Raw genomic sequence first — 25,465 nt, forward strand, 5'->3', positions numbered from 1 at the left:
AATCGAGAAGCTACATTTAATATGAATCAATTTGCTCAGTTTGAAGCCGAGCATATACGTATTGTTGAATTGAGTGGGATCGAGTGGGTCAGGTGTGGTGCCATATCATGTAATATTAGATAACGAATTATGGACTGAACTCAATTCTAGAATTAGAGATCAATTGGTGTCCATAAGATCGAGGAATTGGTGTCTATAGGGCTGATATAATTTAACTTTGGCCTCTGGGTGTAGTTCCTCAAAGCAACCACCAGATGCCGCCAAACCTAAGCAACCAGAGCCGCCTGCTTAGCAGGGATCGGTCATCCCTTATGATCTTATATCTTATACACATTAAATTAGATGTAAATAAAAGGTATCCTGAACTAAGTAATAAAACACACACACAATCTTAATTCGACAATTGTTATCCTGAATTATGGATCAATGCTCACAGCACATTGAAGCCACTATGAAGCTCTGCTGTCTTTTCTTTTCTTTTAATTACAAGCGATACTGTCTTTTATCGCTGATAAGTTTGCTGTAACTGCATTGAGTGTCAAGATTGCCTGTATGCAAATGTTTCTCCCAGCATTGTCATACAAGAAGTGTAACATAAAAAAGAATTAACCTGTTGAGATTCCCTGAGAGAATTTGGGAATTAACATGTCATGTATATACATGTTATTCATGCTTGCTTAGTTATGTTAAAACATTATCATATATTGTTATTGATTTGATGTTTGTGACTATCACATAAGAGCCAAGACCGTTGAATTGTAACTGAGACCTTAGCAGCACGATGAATTTCCTGTTTGAAAAACAGGAACTGGTTGCTAAGCTACGCAAGCCACAGAGCGCAACCTGGTTCAACAGTTTCCTGTGTGCGCTGATGCAAGATTGAGCTGATGCAATGTTGCGCGCCTGTCACTCAACTGTGTGAAGACTGTGAACAAGTCCTAACTCGTCTCGGCGCATTGATATGTGAAGAGACTACAAGAGACTGGAAATCCCCCAAGACGCGCGGAAGGACACGTTCACCAAGAGGAAACAGTGACACGCAACCAAGGTTATAAAAGATCCGTCCATTGCGAGGATCGGGGCTCTGCTCTTCGACTTCTCCCTGCGATGAACCTGTATGGAGTGTGTCACTGGAGGACTGTTCAGCGGCGTGGTAGGACTTAGGTTTATTCGAAGGACCTTTGGCTGTTAGTCGCGACCGGGACTTTTCTCACCAAATTGGGTAAAGTAAAATGCTTTTATTAAATAAGATGTTTAGCAGGAAGTTATGAACGGTTAATCGCGTGTAGGGACGGAGCCATTTAACACACTCCCATATCTTTAAATTAATTTTTAGCCAAAAACGTCTTATTTTAAATTCAGGTCTTGAGCTCTTTTGAGAAGTGATCAATCTTAGAAGGCTCTTATCAAAGGTTTAAATATTTATGTTTGATTTCCCTTTTCCTATTTTATTCTATATTTTATTAATTTTAATTTTTATTATATTTGTGATTTTTGTGATTTATAATTGTGTCCCGCGTCTGGCGGGAGTTTATTAAAGGATTTGAAAACTGTTTTATATTCTTATTATTATTTGAAATAAAATAATTGAAAGACAATTTTTGATTTAATTATTTTATTTGTTTCTTTCGGTTTTATTCTATTTTGTTTGGACATTTTATAAGTCCGGGGTCCTTTTAAGAGACCTAATAAAAGGATTTAAAAACCGATTGTGAATTATTTTGTTTATTTGTTTTATTTGTTTATTTCTATTTTTGTTTTATTTCTTTTGGACATTTTATAAGTCTAGGTCGTTTTATAAGACCGTTGTAATATAAATGTTGGTTTATTTGTTTATTTGATTGGTTTAGTTACTTGATTTCACTTTTGTTTTATTTCTTTCGGACGGTTAATAAGTCCAGGTCGTTTTATAAGACCCTATTATTTTTCCTCGAGACGGACAGCAGCTACGGACGTCTGGAAAGAGGTAAGTGCATTCTAATAACATCTAATGAATGTCTCCATTTGTATTAATAAAGTCAAATACTCCTGCTTGATATGAAACAAGTCCGTATGATCCTAACAAGGATTATTAAATGACTAGGTCAATAACAAATGCAAACAACTAAGAGAAGTGGAGCTGCCAAGTAAGTGAGGTGTTCAGTCTATTATTCCTGGGTTCTGTGTGGTTGCTCATTCAGGATTGATAGGTGGATGAAAACGGATTGGCCTCATGATAAGAAGACAGTGAACAAACCTAGGTGAGTCCACTTTGATATATCGGCTCAACTAATTCCCGTCCCCTCACGCTGACGCCTTAGAGCCGGTGAGGGAAAAGGGGAATTACTGACCCTTTGATTGGAGAGTCGATCAGGACATATTTCCCGATTTAAGTCCTGCGGGTAAGCGGAAGTTGACATGTGGCGCCCAATGTGGGGCTCGATTGACTCATTTTTGTCAAAATCGGGGTCGATCGAAGCCCGAACAGGAACCCGAGTGAGCGCAACTCTGAGCTGGGGGCACCGTGCTTGGGGTTGATGGCGAACTCGCTGATAAATTGTCATGTCAGACGACCCTGAGCTAACACATAATTAGTCTCTTTGATGAAAATGTTTCATGGAAAAGAACTGCTTTAATTGTGAAATTCTAGCGTGATTTTTGAATTGAAGTTGATTGTACTATTTTGTGTTAAAGGAACGGTGACTGGCCCCCCCAGGAGACTTACACTCAAACAGAGGCTGAGTGTGAGAGAGCCATTTAAAGTGAATGGGCTTTTACAGCGACCTGCTGCTTTGGTCGGCTGTGAAGGTACTGATAGTGTACCTGGTAGAGCGCGCTGCGCCGCGCATTCCTGAGGGAGGGGCTGAGTCAAGGGGTGGTACAAGCCCGCCCACAAAGAGGAGGAGGGCTTGAACAGTTAGAGTTAGTGGTGGAGAGCTGCTTGAAGAGAAGCAGTCTCCTTTAATAGTGTAATGATAAACTATGGTTTACGGCATTTAGGTCTTCCAAATTGGGTGCGGTGGCCTATTTTATTTTATTGTTATCACAGGTGTCCGTATTTAGCAAGATTACCATATTCTTTGCTTAGTTATTGCGGGGTGCCTGAAGAAATATATAGTCCCTTTTCGTTGATAGTAGACACGTTGACAGAGGTTGACGCTGTAGACCAAAACTTGATTTCCTTTCCCTTGCCTTTTCTCCTGGTGTTTTTGAGAAACTTTTAAATTTCGGTTCCCGACAGGAGTGTCCATCGGCACAAGAAGAAAGTCGTCGAGAACCAAGGAGGAAAGGTAGGAGTTTCCACTAGACTAATGTTCTAGTGGAAGCAGCCTTTTTCGGTTTTGACAGGAGTGTCCATCGGCACAAGAAGAAAGTCGTCGAGAACCAAGGAGGAAAGGTAGGAGTTTCCACTAGACTAATGTTCTAGTGGAAGCAGCCTTTTTCGGTTTTGACAGGAGTGTCCATCGGCACAAGAAGAAAGTCGTCGAGAACCAAGGAGGAAAGGTAGGAGTTTCCACTAGACTAATGTTCTAGTGGAAGCAGCCTTTTTCGGTTTTGACAGGAGTGTCCATCGGCACAAGAAGAAAGTCGTCGAGAACCAAGGAGGAAAGGTAGGAGTTTCCACTAGACTAATGTTCTAGTGGAAGCAGCCTTTTTCGGTTTTGACAGGAGTGTCCATCGGCACAAGAAGAAAGTCGTCGAGAACCAAGGAGGAAAGGTAGGAGTTTCCACTAGACTAATGTTCTAGTGGAAGCAGCCTTTTTCGGTTCTGACAGGAGTGTCCATTGGCACAAGAAGATAGCCAGATCCCGGAAAAGGGAAGCGGAGAGGATTACAACCGATTTGGAAGGACAGTACACCCCACCGTTTAAGAGAGGACATCCGCCTACGAGTTAAGGTAGGAAACCCGAACGCGGTAGTCCCGATAGAAGTAGAAGGCAACGTACACGGGTACGGAGCTGAGTAACCAGGAGCTATAGTACGTCCCTGAAACCCAAAGCGCACGGGTAGGCTTCGGAAATAGATAGCTCCACTCCTACATTAAGAAAGCAAAGCGGGCTATAAAACACGCTAGTGAAGTAATGGAAAAATTGACGGGGAAAAATGGAGGGGAAAAGCCCCCCAGCCCTACGGAGAGGGGAGCAGGATTAAAGCCTGAATTCCGTCCTCTAAAACAAGTGAATATACCGGTAGTGGTTATGCTACTGGGTGAAGGTGTAGATCGATGGCCACCAGGAGCCAGAAGGCACCTGGAGATAAACAACCCTTCGATCCGTCCGACAGACCTCCCAGTCGAGGTGGAAAGGGCGGTGAAGGAAACGGGAATGTTCGTGAGCGAATTTCCCGAAATAATGGGCATAGCAACAGTAGTGGTAAACCACCCCCAAGAGGGATGCACCTCTGGGACGGTGGGCCTTTGGGTCCACTGGTGGTCTGTGTTGTTGGATGTGTATAATGTGATGGAAGTGGTTAGTACCGGAGTCCAGTGGGACCCGACGATAAGATCCCTTGCCGAGAAAATGCACATAAGGGTGGAATTGGCAAATCCCAAGGGGACTGAGGCTTTAAGCCTCAACCTTTGGGAACAACCGGAGTTGAAAGAGCTCCAGATGGCGAGGAAGCGGTTTGCTGAAGCCGCTAGCGAAGAGGGCTTTTACGATACGGGCTCATGTGTCCCCGTAGAGGAGGACGCAGGAGTATCGGAGAATGAAAGCTCAGGAATAACTGTAAGAATGACTCCCCTGATAAGAACGGCGCCCCTGGGGGGGCTGCCGGAGGAAACCAAAAAGGTTTCAATCGGGAATGGAGTGGTATTGTGTCACTATGTGGGGAGCCCCTGGCAAATACAAGGGGATGCTATAGTGATAATTACAGATAGATCATTAAAACCACATAGTAAAGCGCTTAGGCACATTTTGAGGCAGGAAGCAGGACAAGAATATGAATCAGAGGTTAAACAGGAATTACAGAAAAATTATCAGCGGCCAATAATAGCGGCAAAAACTAGTGGCGGGAACACTCCCTATGGCATGATAATTCACGTGCCAGGGACAGAGTGGAACCCTAAAAGCGAGCAGTCACAATATGCGGACGAAATGGCAAAAGCATTGGAGAGAGGGGTTGACAAAGCGCTAGGCGAAGGAGCGGAGAGAATAGTGATGGATGTAAATTGGATTAAAACTGGGAAAATGCAGTGGCAACAGGCTGAGTCCATAGCTGTGGCAGCCTTCACCTTAAGAGCTAAGACTCCCGTGACAACACCATCGGGAGTAGAATTTGTGGTGGCAATATCAAAAAAGCAGAGAGAGGAGCGAGTTAAATCAGTGACAGATGAAATTTTAACCCGTACTAGGCAGATGGATCGTGAACGGCGCCAGCTCCAGCAATCGATAACCGGAGAACTCAGGGACTCGCCCCAGTCACCATCCCCAGTTAAAACAACTCCCGTGCCTTCCCCGGTAAGTGGAGGGATGTCAGGAGCTGCCCGGGTGGTAGAGGATGAAGAGCGAGCGGGACCGAGCAGACAAACCCCGAAGGGGAAAAGCAAAGCCCCAAGGGGAACGGTGACCTTTAGCCCCGTCACGTCTACCCCTGGAACAGCACGAGACCCCTTTCCGGGACGACCCCCCATGATGCCGGTGCCCCTGCCAGAAGATGGGAGCGAAGAGGAAGACGGTGGAGAGCAAGCTCCTGTTCCGACCGCGATTGGCGCTAATCCCGCTGATGAAGACCGAGACTCAACCTCGTCAGAGGATGACCCGGCCAACCCTGGCCAGAACCCAAAAATAGTTACAAGACCAGTGAATAGAAGAAAGAAAAATCCTCAACCCACGTTTGATGTGTACCGGTCCTCAGAAAGGATAGCTAGGGATGTTAGTTTGGGATGGATCGAGACAAAGGATGGGCGAAAAGCGTACATACCGGAGGCAGGGCAAGTAAATCGCCCTTACCCACCGGCCTGGCTCAATAAGCTAGATAGTAAAATGCCTCTAACTATGCGAATAACTTATCGCGAGGCTGTTAACATTTTACAGGCCCCGCCATACACCACATTACTTGCTCACCAAGACCTGACTAAGAATTTCAGGGATGGTTACGTGGCGGTGGCACATGATTTTATGTTAAGACGGCTCAAGAAAGCAATAAATGATAAAGCAAAATGTGAGTTGAGAGCCGACGATGACCTGAATTCAGATTCAGACAATGATGGAGCAGCGGTTACTTTAACGGTACCAGCTGCCCCAAGAGCCTCCTTGAACCAACAGTCCCAATATATGACACAACTGGGATTAACTACAATAGTACCGAATCCAATAAATCAGCCACAAGACATAGAGGGTGATGTGCAACAGTTTAAGACCTTAAAAGAGTTGGTTCGCCAAAAAGGTAGGTTAGAAACAGCTAAAGAGTATTTAGTTGAGACATGGCCCATGATTAGGGACGCGCCAGGAGGGGAAGGCGCGAAGAAGCTATGGCTTCAGTACATCATCGCTAGCCCCGTCGGACCAAACGAAACACCACAACAGGTCTATGAAAGATGGGTGGATGGCGAAGATGAAGATGAAGATGCCCATATTAACAGAGCTAGAGAGCAACTCAAAAGGGACGTTTCACTGCTAAACGTGTGGCACAAAATTAAAGAAGTTATATCGCCAAATAGGTATATCAAAGTGCTGCGGATGATTGTTAAGGACAAAGGGAACGAAGCTGTCTTTGTGAAAATGGCTCCAAATAGCACGACACTGAAAATTGAAGCCTCCGTTAAGAAGTGGGATCGCCTGAATAAGCATAACGCTGAGAAGAGGAGAACCGGACCAATCGCTAGTCGTACCCGAGGGAACGAACAGCAAGTCCAGCAGGGGGCTCAGCGACCAGTTCAGACTGTCCCCTATGTGAGACCTCAGCAACAGAGAATGAGTGGAAATCAGAGACCGGCCACTCAGCCAGGACAGCAGACGAGGCCCCAACCAAGACAACAGCCAGCAGCGCGAAGACCAGGTCCGGCATACATGCCCAAAGAAGAATTTGACAAACTAAACCCAGAAGAAAGGAAGGCCTTCCTCGAGGCGCGCAAGGCTGCAGCCTCCGGGGGGCCTGGAAAGTAATGGAGACAGAGGCACGGGTCACCCTAGAAGGAGTCTACAGAGTAGGGAATAACCTTTATGCTAAGGTGGAGGGAGTACCCTATTTAGTAGACACAGGGGCTGAGGTGTCCATGACCCGTAGAGCCTTAAAACAAATCGGACACCTACAAGTAATGGTAGCTGATGGCTCGATTGCTAAAATGCCGGTAGGGATTTGGAAGGGAATTGTGTGGGTGTTAGGACCTCACAATTTGTTGACGTTAAAAGATGCAGAAGAAATAAAAAAGTCTAAAAATAAAAAGCAGGTTGCGAAAAAGAGATGGGAAAAACTAAAATCAAAATTAGTGAAAGTAGGCCCTACAAAAATAATATCTGATCAAGAATGGTATAAGTCAGTAGATGTACCAGCCGTAAAAGCCCAACAAATCCAAGACAGTGTATTGACATTGGAAGGGAAAAAGAAATTAGGTGAAGTTTTAGACAAGGCCGCTATCGCACATTTTAAAAATGATTGCGGTGATTTAGGAGCAAAATATATGCATACTATAAGTGGGGGAGTACATCCGCCCGTAAGGCAATATCCCCTCAACCCCGGAGCAGTTGCCGAAATGGAGGTAATTGTAAAAGAATTATTAGCACTTGGTATTATTCGCGAAGAGCTAAACCCGATTACCAATAGCCCAATTCAAGCTGTTAAAAAACCTGAAGCGGTAGGAGGGGGTTGGAGGCCAGTCATTAACTTTAAAGCTCTAAACCGCCGTACGGTGGCTAATCGAGCGAGCCTCATAAACCCCCAGGCGTCTTTAAAAACATTAAGAGTAAAAAAGTATAAATCATGTATCGACCTTGCAAATGGATTTTTTTCCCTGAGAATTGCCAAAGCATCACAAGGGAAAACAGCGTTTACGCATAAGGGAAAAGCATACGTTTGGCAGCGCTTGCCGCAGGGATATAAAAATTCTCCGAACGTATTTCAATCAGCTGTCTTGCATGTTTTGGAAGGTCTCCCAGTCACAGTATACATTGATGATGTGTTCATTGCTAGTGACACGGAGGAGGAACATTTGGAAACTTTGCAGGCCGTAATCGAGCGAGTGACGGCGGCAGGATTGAAGCTAAATCTTAAAAAATGTCAGCTTGCCAGGTTTCAGGTGGATTACTTGGGATTCCAAGTGTCTGAAGACTTGGGGCTGTCGCAAGCGTATCGAGAGAAAATAGAACAAATTTTGCCGCCAACGTCCGAGAATGAGCTGCAGAAAGTATTAGGATTGTGTAATTATGTTCGAGATCATGTTCCGTTTTATCAGAAATTTGCGAGACCCCTTTACGCCCGATTGCGTAAAAATCCTAACGAAAAGAAAACAAAAGATTGGCCGTGGTCGGCTAAAGACCAAGAAAATTTAGAAGGGCTCAAAAACGCAGTAAAAAATGCTATACGCCTTGAGCCGAGAAGTTTGGAGGTTAGGTTAGTTGCCGAGATTCAATGTGATGAAGATAATGCAATGGTAAGTGTTAGTAATGAAGGTGCCGGCTTGGTAACATTATGGACTTATACTATAAATAATGTTGAGAAGAAGTTTCCCCAGGAGGAGAGAGAATTAGCGGTTCTTGCTAAATACTGGGGAACATTAAAAGACTTAGCCCAGGGACAAGGCATAAAAGTTGTTACGCAGAGTCAAGTACATCGCTACCTGCGTAAAGACACACTAGAAAGTACTAAAGCGACTAATGTGAGATGGGGGAGGTGGGAAGATATCCTGCTAGACCCCGATTTAGAGATAGGACCAGCAAAGTCCATATCTAAAAAACGGGCGAAAACTGTAAATGGTGAGGAGAAGCCATATGACTGGGTTTTATACACAGATGGTTCTAAAAAGGGTGAAGACCAGAATGCCCACTGGGGCTTCATCCTGAAACACAATGGTAAAGAGGTATGCCGCCGAAAGGGTCAGACTCCTGGTAGTGCCCAGGCAGGAGAGGCTACAGCGGTGTTGGAAGGATTGTTAGAGGCCATAAGATTACACGTGAGTCGAGTAAGACTTATAACCGATAGTCACTATTGTGCTCAGGCGCTCAAAGAGGACTTATCCATTTGGGAAGAAAATGGGTTTGAAGGAGCGAGGAGTAAAGAAATTGCTCATGCTGAGTTGTGGAAGAAAATAGCCGAGTTAAGGTTGAATATGACTATCGATGTTGTTCACCAGAAAGCCCACGTCAAGGAGGGGGCTCACTGGAGAGGCAATGATGAAATAGATAAATACGTCCAAGAGAGAAGATTGGTAATTGTAGGAGCAGAAAAATGGGACAATACTCCCAAAGGAGGAAAAGTGGTCCCAAATGAGTTTGTGTGTGAGGTGACTAAGGCCGTACATGAAGCGCTAGGCCATGGAGGTGCCTTGCCCACAAAAAGGGAGCTGGAAAAACTGGAACTTTGGATCCCAGAAAAGAAAATCCGTTCAGTTATACGAAATTGCGAGTTGTGTAATAAGTATAATGCAGGACGCCGAGGACAGCGAGTGGACGGATTGACGATTAAAAGCACTGTTCCATGGGCATCAGTTTGCATGGACGTAGCAGGCCCCATGGGAGTAAGCGGCACTAAAGGTGAGAAATATCTTATTGTGCTTGTTGATTCGATGTCAGGACATTTTGGTTTAAAAGCTGTACGTAATGCGAATGCTAATAGCGTGCTGAAAACGCTAGAAGAGGGTTGTATGTGGTTAGGCATACCGAGGGAGTTAAGAACTGACAATGGAACTCATTTCAAAAACGCTACAATAGACAGGTGGTGTCAGAAGTGGGGAATAATAAGAACTTATTCGCCGCCCTACACCCCTCAAGCTAACGGCGTGGCTGAAAGGACCATTGGTCTAGTTAAAAGTTGGCTTGGGAAAAATGCTAATGGAAAAGAATGGAGTGAGAAATTGGTGGAGTTGGTCAAGGATTTGAATGGGAGGAGCAGAGCAGATAGACCCTCCCCTTCAGAGGAATTGAACCAGCGCCCCTTTGTCGCACTTGAGGTAGGACGGATGCAAAGCACACAACACCCTCAAAAGGGAAAGTGTCCATTTCAGGTAGGACAGAGAGTGTGGATAAAATCTCATAGTCCTTCTGATAGTCAGGCAGTGAAAGCTAAATATGACCAATTTGACATTGTTGAAGAAGTTTTAGACAGAAATACAGTGCGACTGAAGAAGAAGGGAGTCCAAGGGGTAGAGCAGCTAAAACCGATACCAGTTAATTCAGCCTGAAGTTAAGGAGTAAGACAAATAATTAAAAATGGAACCAGTCCCTCCGGACTTTGTCAGGCTCGTTATGATGAAGGGAGCTGTCATCGTGCGGAGGACGGAGAAGGTGATAATGGTCGGTAAGGCATTTAATCTTTGGACGAATGCAGTGAGAGGATATATTAGTAATAGGGTGGAAGATTTTAGTTGGCAACCGGCTGTCTCGACCTGTGTAATTTGCAGTGGAAACGAGGAGTCGAGGAGACAGTGGAATATAGCCAATAAGTATTGGGTAGATGGCTTTATGCCGGACCTGAGTAAAATAGGCCCGGCTAAGGTGCTTGAAATACAGGTGTGTGGATATTGTAGAATAAAAAGCCTACCTAGGATAAAAGCGTATGCTCAGTGGGACTTAGCCCCGCAAGAGAATACCGAGGCACAGCATTGTGAATGTTTGTGGGACGGGGAGAGCATACAGTATTGCCTACATTGTAGGATGAGAATAGAAAAAGGTTCACTAGTGAAAGCAGGAGAGGCCGAGGGATGGCAGTTAACTAGAGCAGAAACTTCGATAAAGTCGCTAAGTTCCGATTTGCTGACCTATTGGCCGATGGAAGTGAACGAGAGGACTCGCGACCCGGGGTTCCAGGCACTGCTTTACAACAACTGGCCACCGCATGGAGGTAAGTATGGCTTGGCTCCATTAATTGTTGGCTCGGAAGCGGTGCCAACTTTAGTTCACGTTGAACCTGTGTTAAGTGGGGGGGAACCAAGAACCCCCTGGCCCACGCTAATCAATGTGGCTTTGGCTCGAGGGGACATTTCAATGGAAACATTGCCGGGTGTCCCGCAAGAGAAAGCAGTGAATATTAGCGCTACGGAAGGTAGTCATACAGTAAAAGGGACTACATTGGATAGAATGGAATATAAAGCTAAAACAGTAGTAGTAAAAATGAGTCCAGCGATGCCGCGACGATGCGTTTTGGGGGACCCGATATATTGGTTGAAAGTAAAAGTAATGATGGCTATGAAACCCTACGAGGGAATATACTCGTTAGGGGTGGCAGTGTCGATGTGTACAGAGGAGGAAGCCAAACGGTTACACCCCAACTGTGCTTTTTATGGAGAATACTTTGGTACTGGGCCGACAAGAAGGCATAGTAGTGAGAGTGGAGATGAAGGAGTAAAGCCTAAGGGTAATGAGAAGTTGTTGGCATTGGCTCAGGTGGCCACAAGAGAGCTGGAATATCGTTATGTGAGTTCATTAGAAGAGGATGAATACCAGGCACCCAGGTCGAAAGAAAACTTTGACCTCAGGGGTCGCCCGGAGAAGAGAGGGGGGCAAGGATGTCCCTACCCGGGTTGTACCGGTGATGGAAACTTGTCAGGCTACCGCAAAAGGCATTGGTCTTTGCGTGGGTGCCCTAAATTTTATGAGGCAAACCCATGGCGGTATAGCGATAAGCCTAAGTGGAAAAAGCTGATAAAAATGTATAGAGAGGCCCCCCATTCCGTGCTTCCTCAAGAGGAGCAAACGGAAAAGGGGGGGGGTACCGGAAACTCCCGCCGCAGGGTCGAAGGCGGTGTGGAGGGAAAAGCCAGAGATGAATGAAGACCCCTCCTCTAATGAGGAGGAGCCAGAAGGAAAAGGGTATGAAGGCGAGGCGAGCGAAGATAGCGAGGCTGATGAGCACAAGGTCCTTAAGGGAGTCCTGTCACGCTTTTGGAACAGGCACCAGGACCCACAGCCCTCTACATCCGCTGAAAAGTAGCAACAAGAAGGAGATGGAAACCGAGATTGCTGAGCTAAAGACTCGAGTAGCTAGGTTGGAGGCAACTAAAGCAGTGGTGGAGAATATCTTAAGAGCATTAATACCGGCTCTACACATTCTCTTCCAAGATCTTGGTCATTTTAGGCCATATTGGGTGTCTTTAGTTCAACAATTTCATGAAGAAGCCCCAGGGCGAAAAGAAATGAGGGAAATAATTAGGAAATTGGAAAAAAGAATCGAGGAAGCTGAGGCCAAATTACAGAGGTCCAACCAGACCCCCGTGAATTTCGAACAACAGGAGTTACCAGGACCCTCAACGGCCCTGTTGTTTGACTACCAAGACTTTCAACGGAATCAAATGCAAGAAAGATTGGCTGAATTGAGAGCCAAGTATGATGAAGATAAGTAGTTAAAATGATTAAGAGGTACGGGGTAAATTGGGTAATAATAAAATTAGAAACCCCCTCTTGATTAAAATTAAAATGAATTTGGCTCAGTGGAGTGTAGAAACAATTTAAATAGAAATAAGATAACTGTGTAATGAAGGCCAACCCCCAAAGGGAAAAAGGGAGGAGCCAATGAGATTAGAACTTAGTAGTCCACAAAAGATAGGACCAACAGAAGGGAGCATGAAACGTAGCTACGAAGAAGCGATGGAGGAAGATCAAGACTTTGGCGACAGCGGTGGCAAATTAGTAATACCTGGAAAACTTTGTTCGGCCAAGGACAGGGAACGTCTCGAGCGCCAAGGATGGAGTCCTCCAGGATATGAGACCCCGATATATGATCTGCCCCGACCTGCGACCCTAAACTTGCCTCGCCCCCTGACTTTAGAGGTAGGAGAAGGACCGCATGTCTACCCCGGTGGAGGAACGATTACACGCCAACCAAAGCGCCAAATGCTAGACAACCACTATGATACTCCAGCACATGAAGACCCATTGGACACCGTTCATGAACAACCTGAAGCTGACAGAGTTTACATGAACGTTCCGGTCATCCGTCGAAGACAACGCTGGGTGTATGGAAGGGTTTGGCTGGCCACCGTATTTTGCTTGATAGTAATAACATTGATTTATTGTTTGTTGGGGCTGCGAGCGCAGAGAAGGCGAAGGTTCAGCTTCGACAGCATGGCTCCAATTAATCCCATCAACCTGGTGGAGATACGGCATGGCACCACTAAAATAACCAACCAAACATGCTGGAAAGTGGAGGTGATGCATGTTTGTGAAGAATGGAGGAGGAGGAAGGGACCGAATAGGGAAGCCTGCGGTGCCGGAGCAAATAATCCTTGTGAGAAAGGATGGAGGGAAGAGAGAACCGCCCTCGTGAATTCCTACCTCCGCAACACCTTCAACGACACGTATTACAATGAATCCATGAAGATTTTGAAAAGAAGCACAACGTACCCTGTAAAATCAAAGATTAAGTGTAAAGTCCGAGTTATTCGACGGATTGATAACACAGCGAACGACTCTGTAGTCAATATTACCCTGTTGTGCTTGAAGAAGCGAGAGCAAAGAATTGTCAGAAATATTTGGATCCAGATTGGAGAAGGAGATCCTGCTTGGTTCTTCAACGAATACTGTGCAGGATTGCCAGATGCAACAGGAGGATACTGGGTGGAGACTGACCCTGATGCCCCTGATTTCACCTACCCGGCGGTCTCACGAAATGACACTTGTACCGAACTTCGGCCGGCATGGGAACCATGTTGGAGCTGTTTAACCTTTCGGTGCAAGGGACCAGGGACCAATGGGACCACCAACCACCTGCCAGGTACTCCTACTACATCATCGGGTAAGTCATCTAAAATTTTTCGGCTACGAGGGTTTGGGAAATTTAGAAAACCGGGGGCGATTAAGGTTATTAAACGAGCGATAACTTATCGGCCAGGTACTCCTACTCTATCAGCAGTGGGGTCACCTAAATTTCTTAAGCTGCGCGGAGGCGTTTATGGAAGTAGAGAAAAGCCCGTACCACGGGAAATAATAGAAATAAAGTACAGGCCAGGCTGTAGAGTAAAGTTAAGAAAGGCCCAGTCGTATAATAACAGCCATTGTGATTGGAATATGATGAAATATTGTCCTGAGCCCTATCATATGTTTTGCTATGCAGATGAGGGTAATAGAATTACACTCTCCGATATAGGGCTTAGGGGTGATGTAAATTTAATCCTGGGTCCCTTTATTGGATTATATGCCGGAAATGTATTAGATGAAAAGAAAATAGAAGTGAAACATGAAGAATGGCTTAATGATTCCTTTCCATGGATATGGAAAAGAGATACATATATATTGAAATCAATTTTTAATAAAACTTTGGGAATAAATGTATTAAAGGAAGTGTGGGCACGGATGTGGGCTCAACGTATTCCAACACCGGATGATTTACATAATGTCCCGAAGGGTGATTTTGATAAAATTGACCGATGTGTGGCTTTGAGAATGTTTAACAGATTACATGGGTCAGAGTGGAAAAGTGGAATTTCACCACGATGTCCCTTGATGGAAATGGGAACGCCACCTTTGACTCATTGGATTTATGACTGTACAGGGTTGAAGGGAAACCAGACGATTAAAGGGGTGCTACAAGCGTGGAAAGAAAAACATACGAGAGAGGAGAGTAAGACATGGTGGGGACTCAATAAAGATGAAATTGTTAGCGACGTGTTACCATGCTTAGGAGTGTCGGAGAATTATTGGGTTAAATACCAATATATTGCGACAGTATATTCTAAAGAGAACGATATTTGGCCTGACATTGAGAGACCAGAATTATACGCTAATCCAAGGCCATGGGAGATGGTGTGTACGGGAGGTAGTTCCGGGAAAGATTTTAAAAACTGTACAATTGTATTAGCACGTATACCTTGTTATAAAGTTCAATCCCGATTTCAGAATTTTTGTAATGTACGTTATCGCGATGAGAATTATGCCAATATTGAGGGAGCGGTGTGGATTAAAGATAATAATAGTAAATGGATCCGGAGTCAGGCTGCAGGTAGGGATTATTGCGCGCGATGGGACAAAGATAATGACTTGTCCAAAATGGTAGGACTGAAAATTCTCCCCAAACCCCCTGACTCTATTATGCAAATTTTAGAAGGTCACGCATTTAGGAGGACCCTTTGTAAAGGAGATATAGTTACAGGGTTTGATTGGTTGGGATTTAATAAAATTTATGGCCCTGGCACATGCCACAAGCCCGCTGAAAGGTGGCTGCATTGTGGACACAGTGACGAATATAATCATAAAGGAGAACATGTATGTACATGGTATGAGAGAGTGGGATTGGCAATAAGGGGTGTAGTGAAAACTGTGGCTACAACAGCCGTTGAAGTTGTAGAAGATGTGGCGGAGACGGCGATTACTGGGATAAGTACCGGGCTAGATAGTATAGTACATGAAGTGGGACTTTGGTTCCTGCTAGGTTTAGGGATTGTTCTATCAGCGGTGATAGCTTTTGTAATTGTCAAAAGAGGAACTTTGTCGTTATTTCCTCACCAAAATCACAAAAAGAAAACCTCACCATATAAGGTAAAAGCTCAGCTATTGGCCAAAGAGCTGCAGGAAAATTGGGGAGGGGCGACAGAGAGGAAGTTACTGAGCATTGAGGGAGGGCGGCAAAAGAGGGTGGGATCGACCCAACTATAAGTGTAACGCCCTAGCCCTGACTTCCTCACTTCTCACTGAAATCTTTTGGCGGAACAGTAAAACTACACTTGACCATGGCATGTGGTTCGGTTAATGGTACTAAAGGGAGACCAGGCGCCCTTCAAAATGTAAGTAATGAAGCTGAGTATTGGATTATTTTCATAATATGGCTTCTTTATTGTTGCACTGGACAATGGGACATTTGGCAGCTAACTCGACCCATTATTTTGATAATAGCTGTTATCAAGGTATTGGTGTTGCGCTTTGTATTTTGTACATACACAATGGGACTGGGATGCTTTATTGTGTACATGCATGGCCGTATTAGAATAAATTATAAAACTCCAAGAGGGGTAGCTGAAACTTTCCTCTTGGTTTGTTGGATTTGTTTAGATATAACCTCCATCAAGATTTTTGAGGTTGTATATGGAGCAGTTGTATTAGAAGGTGTATTGGCCATGGCATTGGCTCTCTACATTATGAATATGGTGGTTCGCCTTCAAAGGAACCCCGTGGCCACGGGCAGCAGGGTCTGGGTGTGGCGAACAGCTAAACTAATATTATGGGGTATGGTTTGGGGAATAATTTCAATTCTCCTTTGGTTGCGCCTGGTCGACCAATTAGTTTTAGTAGTTTGGTTTTTTACATATGCAGCTTTCTTTACTCTCCCGCCAAAAGGTTCCGCTACACGGAGAGCGACCACATCCTCGCTCTCTCGTGGTAGAGGCTTTCCGCATTCTCTCGACAGAGCGGATGCGGATGAACATTTAGATCAGAATCGGACTGTATATACTGGGGGCCGCAATCTTGTAGGCTCTCCTCAGGTTTAAGAATTGTCGACTTGTGTTTGTGTGTTTACCAGGATAACCTCCCCCCCCGGGGGCTACCATGGCAGGATGAGCCGCGGTGTGTCTTCTGTGGAAGCGATCTCCTCCTCTTCTCCGCTTGGGTGATGGGAGACGCTTTCTACGGGCACTGCTGCTATCCTTTGCCCCCAGAGGGTGTGAGTAGAGAAATGTGGCTTATACCTGATGGGATTTATATGACTTATATGAGTGATCTCTTCGATTCTGCCTTAAGTAGAATGTGGATATGGCCTGGCTTTGCTGACCTCGCGAGCTCAAGTAAGTTGGAGGGTTTGGTTCAAAGTCCAATAAAAGATATGCGGTATTATGTTGACAAGAAATGTGAACTCATCGGGAGAACTGTCCCTTTGATGCGCATGATATGGCGCCTGCCTGACGGTACCCGACGCCTGACTTTCAATACCCCGTCTGGCTTTTGTGTAGCCGCCACTCCTAAGAGGAAGGCCAGACCTGGCGAGCGAGCCAGGGGTAGAGTTAGGGAGGAGCGGCCCTGCGCGCCTGAAACGGCCCCCTCGACCTCCCTGGACCGGGTTGACGTGCCTGGGGAATCCAGTGCCGCCCGACAGGAGGCTCCAGTTGGTAAGGTCATGCCACTGTTGAGGCCAGCCTCCCCCGCGGTTTCATCATCTATTGATGACCCGGTGATTGTGCTGAGCGAGGATGAGGATGAGGACTCGTTGGCTGCGTTGTCGCCCTCCCTGATGGTAGGTGAATTTGGCCTGTGGTCTCCGCTCCCTGATCCTTCGTCCGTCTCCATGCCTTCTGACTCCCCGGCGTCTCCGTTGGGGGATGACGGGGGGGTAGATGAGGTGTGGATGATGGGGTTGGATGGTGAGCTGGATATGCGGCTGACTTGCATGAATGACACCCATGATCTCTAGGAGGGGGTGTTGAATTGAGTGGGATCGAGTGGGTCAGGTGTGGTGCCATATCATGTAATATTAGATAACGAATTATGGACTGAACTCAATTCTAGAATTAGAGATCAATTGGTGTCCATAAGATCGAGGAATTGGTGTCTATAGGGCTGATATAATTTAACTTTGGCCTCTGGGTGTAGTTCCTCAAAGCAACCACCAGATGCCGCCAAACCTAAGCAACCAGAGCCGCCTGCTTAGCAGGGATCGGTCATCCCTTATGATCTTATATCTTATACACATTAAATTAGATGTAAATAAAAGGTATCCTGAACTAAGTAATAAAACACACACACAATCTTAATTCGACAATTGTTATCCTGAATTATGGATCAATGCTCACAGCACATTGAAGCCACTATGAAGCTCTGCTGTCTTTTCTTTTCTTTTAATTACAAGCGATACTGTCTTTTATCGCTGATAAGTTTGCTGTAACTGCATTGAGTGTCAAGATTGCCTGTATGCAAATGTTTCTCCCAGCATTGTCATACAAGAAGTGTAACATAAAAAAGAATTAACCTGTTGAGATTCCCTGAGAGAATTTGGGAATTAACATGTCATGTATATACATGTTATTCATGCTTGCTTAGTTATGTTAAAACATTATCATATATTGTTATTGATTTGATGTTTGTGACTATCACATAAGAGCCAAGACCGTTGAATTGTAACTGAGACCTTAGCAGCACGATGAATTTCCTGTTTGAAAAACAGGAACTGGTTGCTAAGCTACGCAAGCCACAGAGCGCAACCTGGTTCAACAGTTTCCTGTGTGCGCTGATGCAAGATTGAGCTGATGCAATGTTGCGCGCCTGTCACTCAACTGTGTGAAGACTGTGAACAAGTCCTAACTCGTCTCGGCGCATTGATATGTGAAGAGACTACAAGAGACTGGAAATCCCCCAAGACGCGCGGAAGGACACGTTCACCAAGAGGAAACAGTGACACGCAACCAAGGTTATAAAAGATCCGTCCATTGCGAGGATCGGGGCTCTGCTCTTCGACTTCTCCCTGCGATGAACCTGTATGGAGTGTGTCACTGGAGGACTGTTCAGCGGCGTGGTAGGACTTAGGTTTATTCGAAGGACCTTTGGCTGTTAGTCGCGACCGGGACTTTTCTCACCAAATTGGGTAAAGTAAAATGCTTTTATTAAATAAGATGTTTAGCAGGAAGTTATGAACGGTTAATCGCGTGTAGGGACGGAGCCATTTAACACACTCCCATATCTTTAAATTAATTTTTAGCCAAAAACGTCTTATTTTAAATTCAGGTCTTGAGCTCTTTTGAGAAGTGATCAATCTTAGAAGGCTCTTATCAAAGGTTTAAATATTTATGTTTGATTTCCCTTTTCCTATTTTATTCTATATTTTATTAATTTTAATTTTTATTATATTTGTGATTTTTGTGATTTATAATTGTGTCCCGCGTCTGGCGGGAGTTTATTAAAGGATTTGAAAACTGTTTTATATTCTTATTATTATTTGAAATAAAATAATTGAAAGACAATTTTTGATTTAATTATTTTATTTGTTTCTTTCGGTTTTATTCTATTTTGTTTGGACATTTTATAAGTCCGGGGTCCTTTTAAGAGACCTAATAAAAGGATTTAAAAACCGATTGTGAATTATTTTGTTTATTTGTTTTATTTGTTTATTTCTATTTTTGTTTTATTTCTTTTGGACATTTTATAAGTCTAGGTCGTTTTATAAGACCGTTGTAATATAAATGTTGGTTTATTTGTTTATTTGATTGGTTTAGTTACTTGATTTCACTTTTGTTTTATTTCTTTCGGACGGTTAATAAGTCCAGGTCGTTTTATAAGACCCTATTATTTTTCCTCGAGACGGACAGCAGCTACGGACGTCTGGAAAGAGGTAAGTGCATTCTAATAACATCTAATGAATGTCTCCATTTGTATTAATAAAGTCAAATACTCCTGCTTGATCTGAAACAAGTCCGTATGATCCTAACAAGGATTATTAAATGACTAGGTCAATAACAAATGCAAACAACTAAGAGAAGTGGAGCTGCCAAGTAAGTGAGGTGTTCAGTCTATTATTCCTGGGTTCTGTGTGGTTGCTCATTCAGGATTGATAGGTGGATGAAAACGGATTGGCCTCATGATAAGAAGACAGTGAACAAACCTAGGTGAGTCCACTTTGATATATCGGCTCAACTAATTCCCGTCCCCTCACGCTGACGCCTTAGAGCCGGTGAGGGAAAAGGGGAATTACTGACCCTTTGATTGGAGAGTCGATCAGGACATATTTCCCGATTTAAGTCCTGCGGGTAAGCGGAAGTTGACAGTATTTATTTATTTGATCTACTACTCTAGCTGCACTACAAAGTTGAAACTTTGCAATTTGGAATTTTTTTTTAATTTTTTTGCATTTAATTTATGACAGAAAATGTCTGAACTTTATTTTTTTATGCCTTATAAAAATGTCTAGGCCGCTGTGCCTACTTTGTTTACATTTTTTATTTTATATTGCAGCCCTACTAGATTCATTTGTGACATTCATTAAATGTTACACACAAATAAAATGTGAAATTGTAAGCAAAGTACGTTGTATAATTGGGGTGTGAATTGCCTAGTACCTGACGATTCGATTCGTATCACGATTCATAGGTCACGATTCGATTCGATGCCGATTAATCCCCATCCGAATTTATAAGTCGAATGTTGCGATTTTTCATTTTATTTTTTTTACTCAAATTTAGAAAATACTATTCAGTAAACTTGTACATGTACACTGTTAAGATTTGTATGAAAATGTATTATTTATTTATCTGAAACTTCAGTCATTACTGTGAGCCACTGTATTTAACAAACAGGTTGTAATCGGTTTCATGTTTGAATGGCTTTGAAATAAAATATTAAGGCTTAATATTCCATTCATTAATATAAAAATCATTTAAAAGACGTTTAAAAATCGATTCGGCTGCCCATTGAATCGATTCGAGAATTGCGTGATGTAATATCGCGATACATTGCCGAATCGATTTTTTTTTTAACACCCCTATTGTATAATATTTCATGGAAGAACTACAAATATATCTATATCGTGGTATGGACCATTTGCACGTGACGTCACTTCCCCCCCATGGGGCCGCACCCTCCTGAACGCTGGACGGCAAAAGAACCACGTGCCTGGATTGTAACAATTGAATCGCGTAGAGCGTGAAGTCCTTTGTGTCGTCGATTAAATTTATAAAATGGTCATATCTTGCTGTGCGGTCGGTTGTACAAACAGACAAGGGAGTAAACTAGGGGTGTTAAAAAAAATCGATTTGGCGATATATCGCGATACTACATCGCGCGATTCTCGAATCGATTCAATAATCGGCAGAATCTTTTTTTTTTTTTTTTTTAGGATTCACACCTTGAGCATGGAAGAATGTTATATGAACGGAACATTAAGCCTTAATATTTTATTTTAATGCTGTTCAAACATGAAACAGATTACAACCTCTATAAGACTGAAATTTCAGATAAATAAATAATACATTTTCATATAAATCTTACACTCTACAAGCTTACTGATTAGTATTTTCTAAATTTGAATGAAAAAAAATCACAACAATCGACTTATAAATTCGTATCGGGATTAATCGGTATCGAATCGTGACCTGTGAATCGTGATACGAATCGAATCGTCAGGTACTAGGCAATTCACACCCCTACATGTCATGCACCGTGAATTCCGGAAAAGTCGGCGATTTGATTCGTTCCGAAAACGGTGGGGGACAGAAGGTAAGGGTCTGTTTTCAAACGAGCCATCTCCAGTTTCTGTAAATATCGCACTCTATGAGCTCCTACTAAACGTTCCACTTCTGCTGACAGGCGAACGTCAGTTGAACTAGCAGATTCCATGGCTCGATGGGTAATAATAACTTTTCGTTTGTAAAATAAAAGTCTCTAAGTACCTAAATCGCTCCGCGGCCCGTCCACTTCCATTCAAACGTCATTTCCTTCCGCCGTCCATGGTAGGGCAGTCACGTGATCACAATTATTTCCCATATCGCCCAGCACGAATCTGAATAATCGATAGATTAAGCAATTCTAAATTTGATAGTAACAGTACTATCAACTCACACTTGAAATTTGACTTGACCAAACCAAATGTGTGTTTTTTTTCTTCTTGTGTCCTGCAGACGTCGCTGAGAAATATCTTCGTCCTGACCAAGAGGACATGAAGCCTCCGAATGTTAAAGAGGAGGAAGAACATCCTGACATCGAAGAGGAGGAAAAGCCCGTTCGTGTCAAAGAGGAGGCGGTTGAGGATGATGTCACCAAGTCGCCACCGACGTTCGCCCCTTTAAAGAGTGAAGATGAAGACAAGGGTGAGAGTGAGGAGGTTGGAGGGGCGGAGCTTCCAAACAGCAGGTCAACTCGTCAACACATGACGACAGAAGGTGATGCAGACCCCTTGCAACCACCACAAGCACAAAGTCATCATGACATCAGGGCTTGAGATAGACCCATATGTTTTTTTCAGGACCGATACCAATAGCGGTTATTAGTAGTCAAGGAGGCCAATGACCGATATTTCAGGCCGATATTCATTTTCAGTAAAAAAAAACAAAAAAAAACATGGGGAAATATTAGCATCAAAATTTTTGTAAAATACAAAAGCCAATCTTGACTGTGTTATATCGTCTAAAAAAGTGAAATGGAAACTTGAGCAAATAAATACCATATCGCTCTACTTTTCTACAGTAAATGTTTTTCCCCAAAATTTACAAACACCTGAAATCTTCACATTTCTGTCACAAAAACAAAATGGTTCAGAAGATTCCCAGGGTCAGTAGTAGCAACTCTTATAAAGTTAACTGAAAATTTCAAATGGGTTTAGATTTACCTTATATCGACTGTCAGATTTAGATAAAGGCCAATACCGATATTCATCAAAATGCCCAATATCTATAATCGGCCTGTATCGGTCTATCTTTAATAATGTCCCCCTTTCTTCACAATGATGATGATGATGACGATGCACGTCACTCTGCCAACAACTGTTTGGAATTTTCGCAGTGTGGGAAAACATTGAGCTCAAAATGGAGTTTGAAAGCACACACACAACACGGGAAAACCTTTTTCCTACTCAGATTGGTGCAAAGATTTCGCTCAAAAGTAAATTTTTGCAATAAACAAAGGAAACACAAACAAAAGAACACAAACTGATGAAAAACCTGTTGTCCATCGATCGAAGTGCTCCATGTGGGGTGTTGAGTCGCCAAACTTTTTTTTTTTTTTTTTTTTTTGGACTTGACCAACACAAATATGTGTTTTGTCTTCTTGTGTCCTGCAGACGTTGGTGAAAAATATCTTCATCCTGATGAACAGGAGGTGGAATCTCTTCATGTTAAAAAGGAGAAGGAGGAGGAAGAACATCATTATTCTAAAGAAGAAAAAAAGCCCCTTGGTGTTGAGGATGATGTCACCAAGTCACCAATGACCTTCGCCCCTTTAAAGGGTGAAGATGAAGTCGAGGGTGAGAGTGAGGAGGGCACAGGGGCGGAGCCTCCAAACAGCATCTCAACTCCTCAAAACATGATTCCAGAAAGTGATGCAGACCACTGGGGATCATCAAAAGCAAAAAGTGATGACATAAGGTCCCTTTCTTCTCATGATGATGATGATAATGATGATAATCTGTATGGTAATGATGAACACGCTGCTGGTGATAGGTCGTGTCACAGTGATGACAAATCCTGCGAATGTTCTCACTGTGGGAAAACATTGAGTTCAAAAAGAAGTTTGAAAATTCACTTGAGAAGACACACTGGGGAAAAACCTTTTTCTTGTTTAGATTGTGGCAAAAGCTTCTCCCGGAAGCCAGAATTAACGATACATACAAGAAGACACACTGGCGAGAAACCTTTTTCTTGCTCAGATTGCGGCAAAAGCTTCTCTGACAAGTCAACCTTAACAACACATACAAGAAGCCACACTGGCGAGAAACCTTTTTCTTGCTCAGATTGTGGCAAAAGCTTCTCTTCGAAGTCCTATTTAAAAAAACATACAAGAAGACACACTGGGGAAAAACCTTTTTCTTGCCCAGATTGTGGCAAAAGCTTCTCTCAAAGGTCAACTTTAACAAGACATACAAGAAGACACACTGGCGAGAAACCTTTTTCTTGCCCAGATTGTGGCAAAAGCTTCTCTCGGAAGTCAGATATAAAAGCACATACAAGAACACACACTGGGGAAAAACCTTTTTCTTGCGCAGATTGTGGCAAAAGCTTCTCTCACAAGTCAAACTTAACAACGCATACAAGAAGCCACACTCGCGAGAAAGCTTTTTCTTGCTCAGATTGTGGCAAACGCTTCTCTCTGAAGTCAGATTTAACAAGACATACAAGAACACACACTGGGGAAAAACCTTTTTCTTGCTCAGATTGTGGCAAAAGCTTCTTTGACAAGTCGAATTTAAAAGCACAACAAAGAACACACACTGGCGAAAAACCTTTTTCTTGCTCCGATTGTGGCAAAAGCTTCTTTGACAAGTCGAATTTAAAAGCACATACAAGAAGACACACTGGCGAGAAACCTTTTTCTTGCTCAGATTGTGGAAAACGTTACTCTGACCAATCATGTTTCAACAAACACACAAGATCACATGGTGCGAAGGAACCATTCAGTTGCGGTGTTTGTGCTAAAAGATTCTCTTCTAAATATCTTGCTGAGAGACACGAGTGTGCTGGTGAGAATAGCAGCCATCTTTGAAGCTTCAAAAAATGAAGGGAAGTGAGTCTGCTGTGTTATTTTGTAATAAAATATTCAAAACTACCTGGGCCTGTCATCATGATTTACGTTCATTAATCAAATAAAAGTATAGATATTAGGATTTCGGAAGACTTAAGAAGTATCAACTCCAACGTCTTACTTAAAAGTGTAAATGTAATGCTTTCAAAACTACTCAACCTGTAAATATTAAATGTTTTTAACGTTTACTGTTAATGTGTTTACAATGTATGTAATTTTGGAAGCTATTCTTATCTGTTTCTGAATCTTGTTAATTGTTAATTTGTTGATGTTAGATGTGTTTTTGCTTGTGTGAAGCACATTGAGTTGCCTTGTGTATGAAATCGAAATAAAGCCACCTTGCTTTGCCTTGCAATTTTCCCCAAATAAGCGTCGAGAATACCTTCAGGGACACACAAAGCCATCTGGGATTAAAAGTTGCTGTTGAACACTGAAACGATTAACGCAAAATGTCCTACTCTTTGTATACAATATTAAAAAGAGTGTCGACTGGCTGGCCAGGCTAACTCACCCCGAGATCAAACCAACAACAGCTCCGCGCTAGCTAACGTGCCATATGCTAGTCTTTGGACGTGCATTTCACACATTTTATTTTTCTATGGAACAGTTTTTACATTATTAGCACAATGTACAATATTCAGATGACTTAAGAACAAAATTGTATTCATACCCGGTTTTGCTTCTTTCATTTTTCATGTAATAATGTGGCTACATGTAATGGATCAGGGCTTGTAACTCATACTAATATTTCTGTGCACGTAAGATAAACACGTTTTGTTTATTTTCTATTGTTTAACTTTTATGTTAGTAAGAACAACTTTAGTACATTATCATAGAAGCGTTAGTGAGTAGGACTAGATGTTTTTGTACTTCTTCCTACTTCTTTTCCTTTTCTCTTTAACACATTCACTGCCAGCCCAGCAAAAATGCATTATTTGACGTTTTTTTCCGTCAATGGCAGTCAATGACTTAAGATGAGATGTAACCAAAATGGATGGTTTTTTAAACATTTGCCTTAAAAAAAAAATAAAAAAAAGGAAAAAAGGATGCTGCAATATAATCACAAAATATATTGGCACATTGTGTTTAACACATTCACTGCCAGCCCAGCAAAAATGCATTCTTTGACGTCTTTTTCCATCAATGGCAATCAATGAGTTAACTACACCTTGTTTATGCTTGACATTTTTATA

At 43.0% G+C, this 25,465-nt stretch overlaps 2 protein-coding genes across 2 annotated transcripts in view; one reads left to right on the top strand and one right to left on the bottom strand.

The window, feature by feature from the left end:
- The window catches only part of LOC144010356 (uncharacterized), a 144,955-nt gene that overhangs the window by 78,770 nt on the left and 40,720 nt on the right, over positions 1-25,465 (bottom strand). The gene's annotated exons all lie outside the window — the stretch shown is intronic.
- LOC144003072 (uncharacterized) lies at positions 21,384-24,420 on the top strand. Its single transcript, XM_077498880.1, has 3 exons — positions 21,384-21,387; positions 21,659-21,919; positions 22,816-24,420. The coding sequence occupies exons 1-3, from the start codon at positions 21,384-21,386 to the stop codon at positions 24,231-24,233; spliced, it is 1,683 nt and encodes a 560-aa protein (XP_077355006.1). The 3' UTR covers positions 24,234-24,420.

Source organism: Festucalex cinctus, chromosome 1 (assembly GCF_051991245.1).
Source record: "Festucalex cinctus isolate MCC-2025b chromosome 1, RoL_Fcin_1.0, whole genome shotgun sequence".
Lineage (NCBI taxonomy): Eukaryota > Metazoa > Chordata > Actinopteri > Syngnathiformes > Syngnathidae > Festucalex > Festucalex cinctus.

Coding starts and splice junctions, on each gene's coding strand:
- LOC144003072 (XM_077498880.1), top strand. Junction 21,920..22,815: donor TCAACACATGACGACAGAAG/GTGATGCAGACC, acceptor TGTGTCCTGCAG/ACGTTGGTGAAAAATATCTT.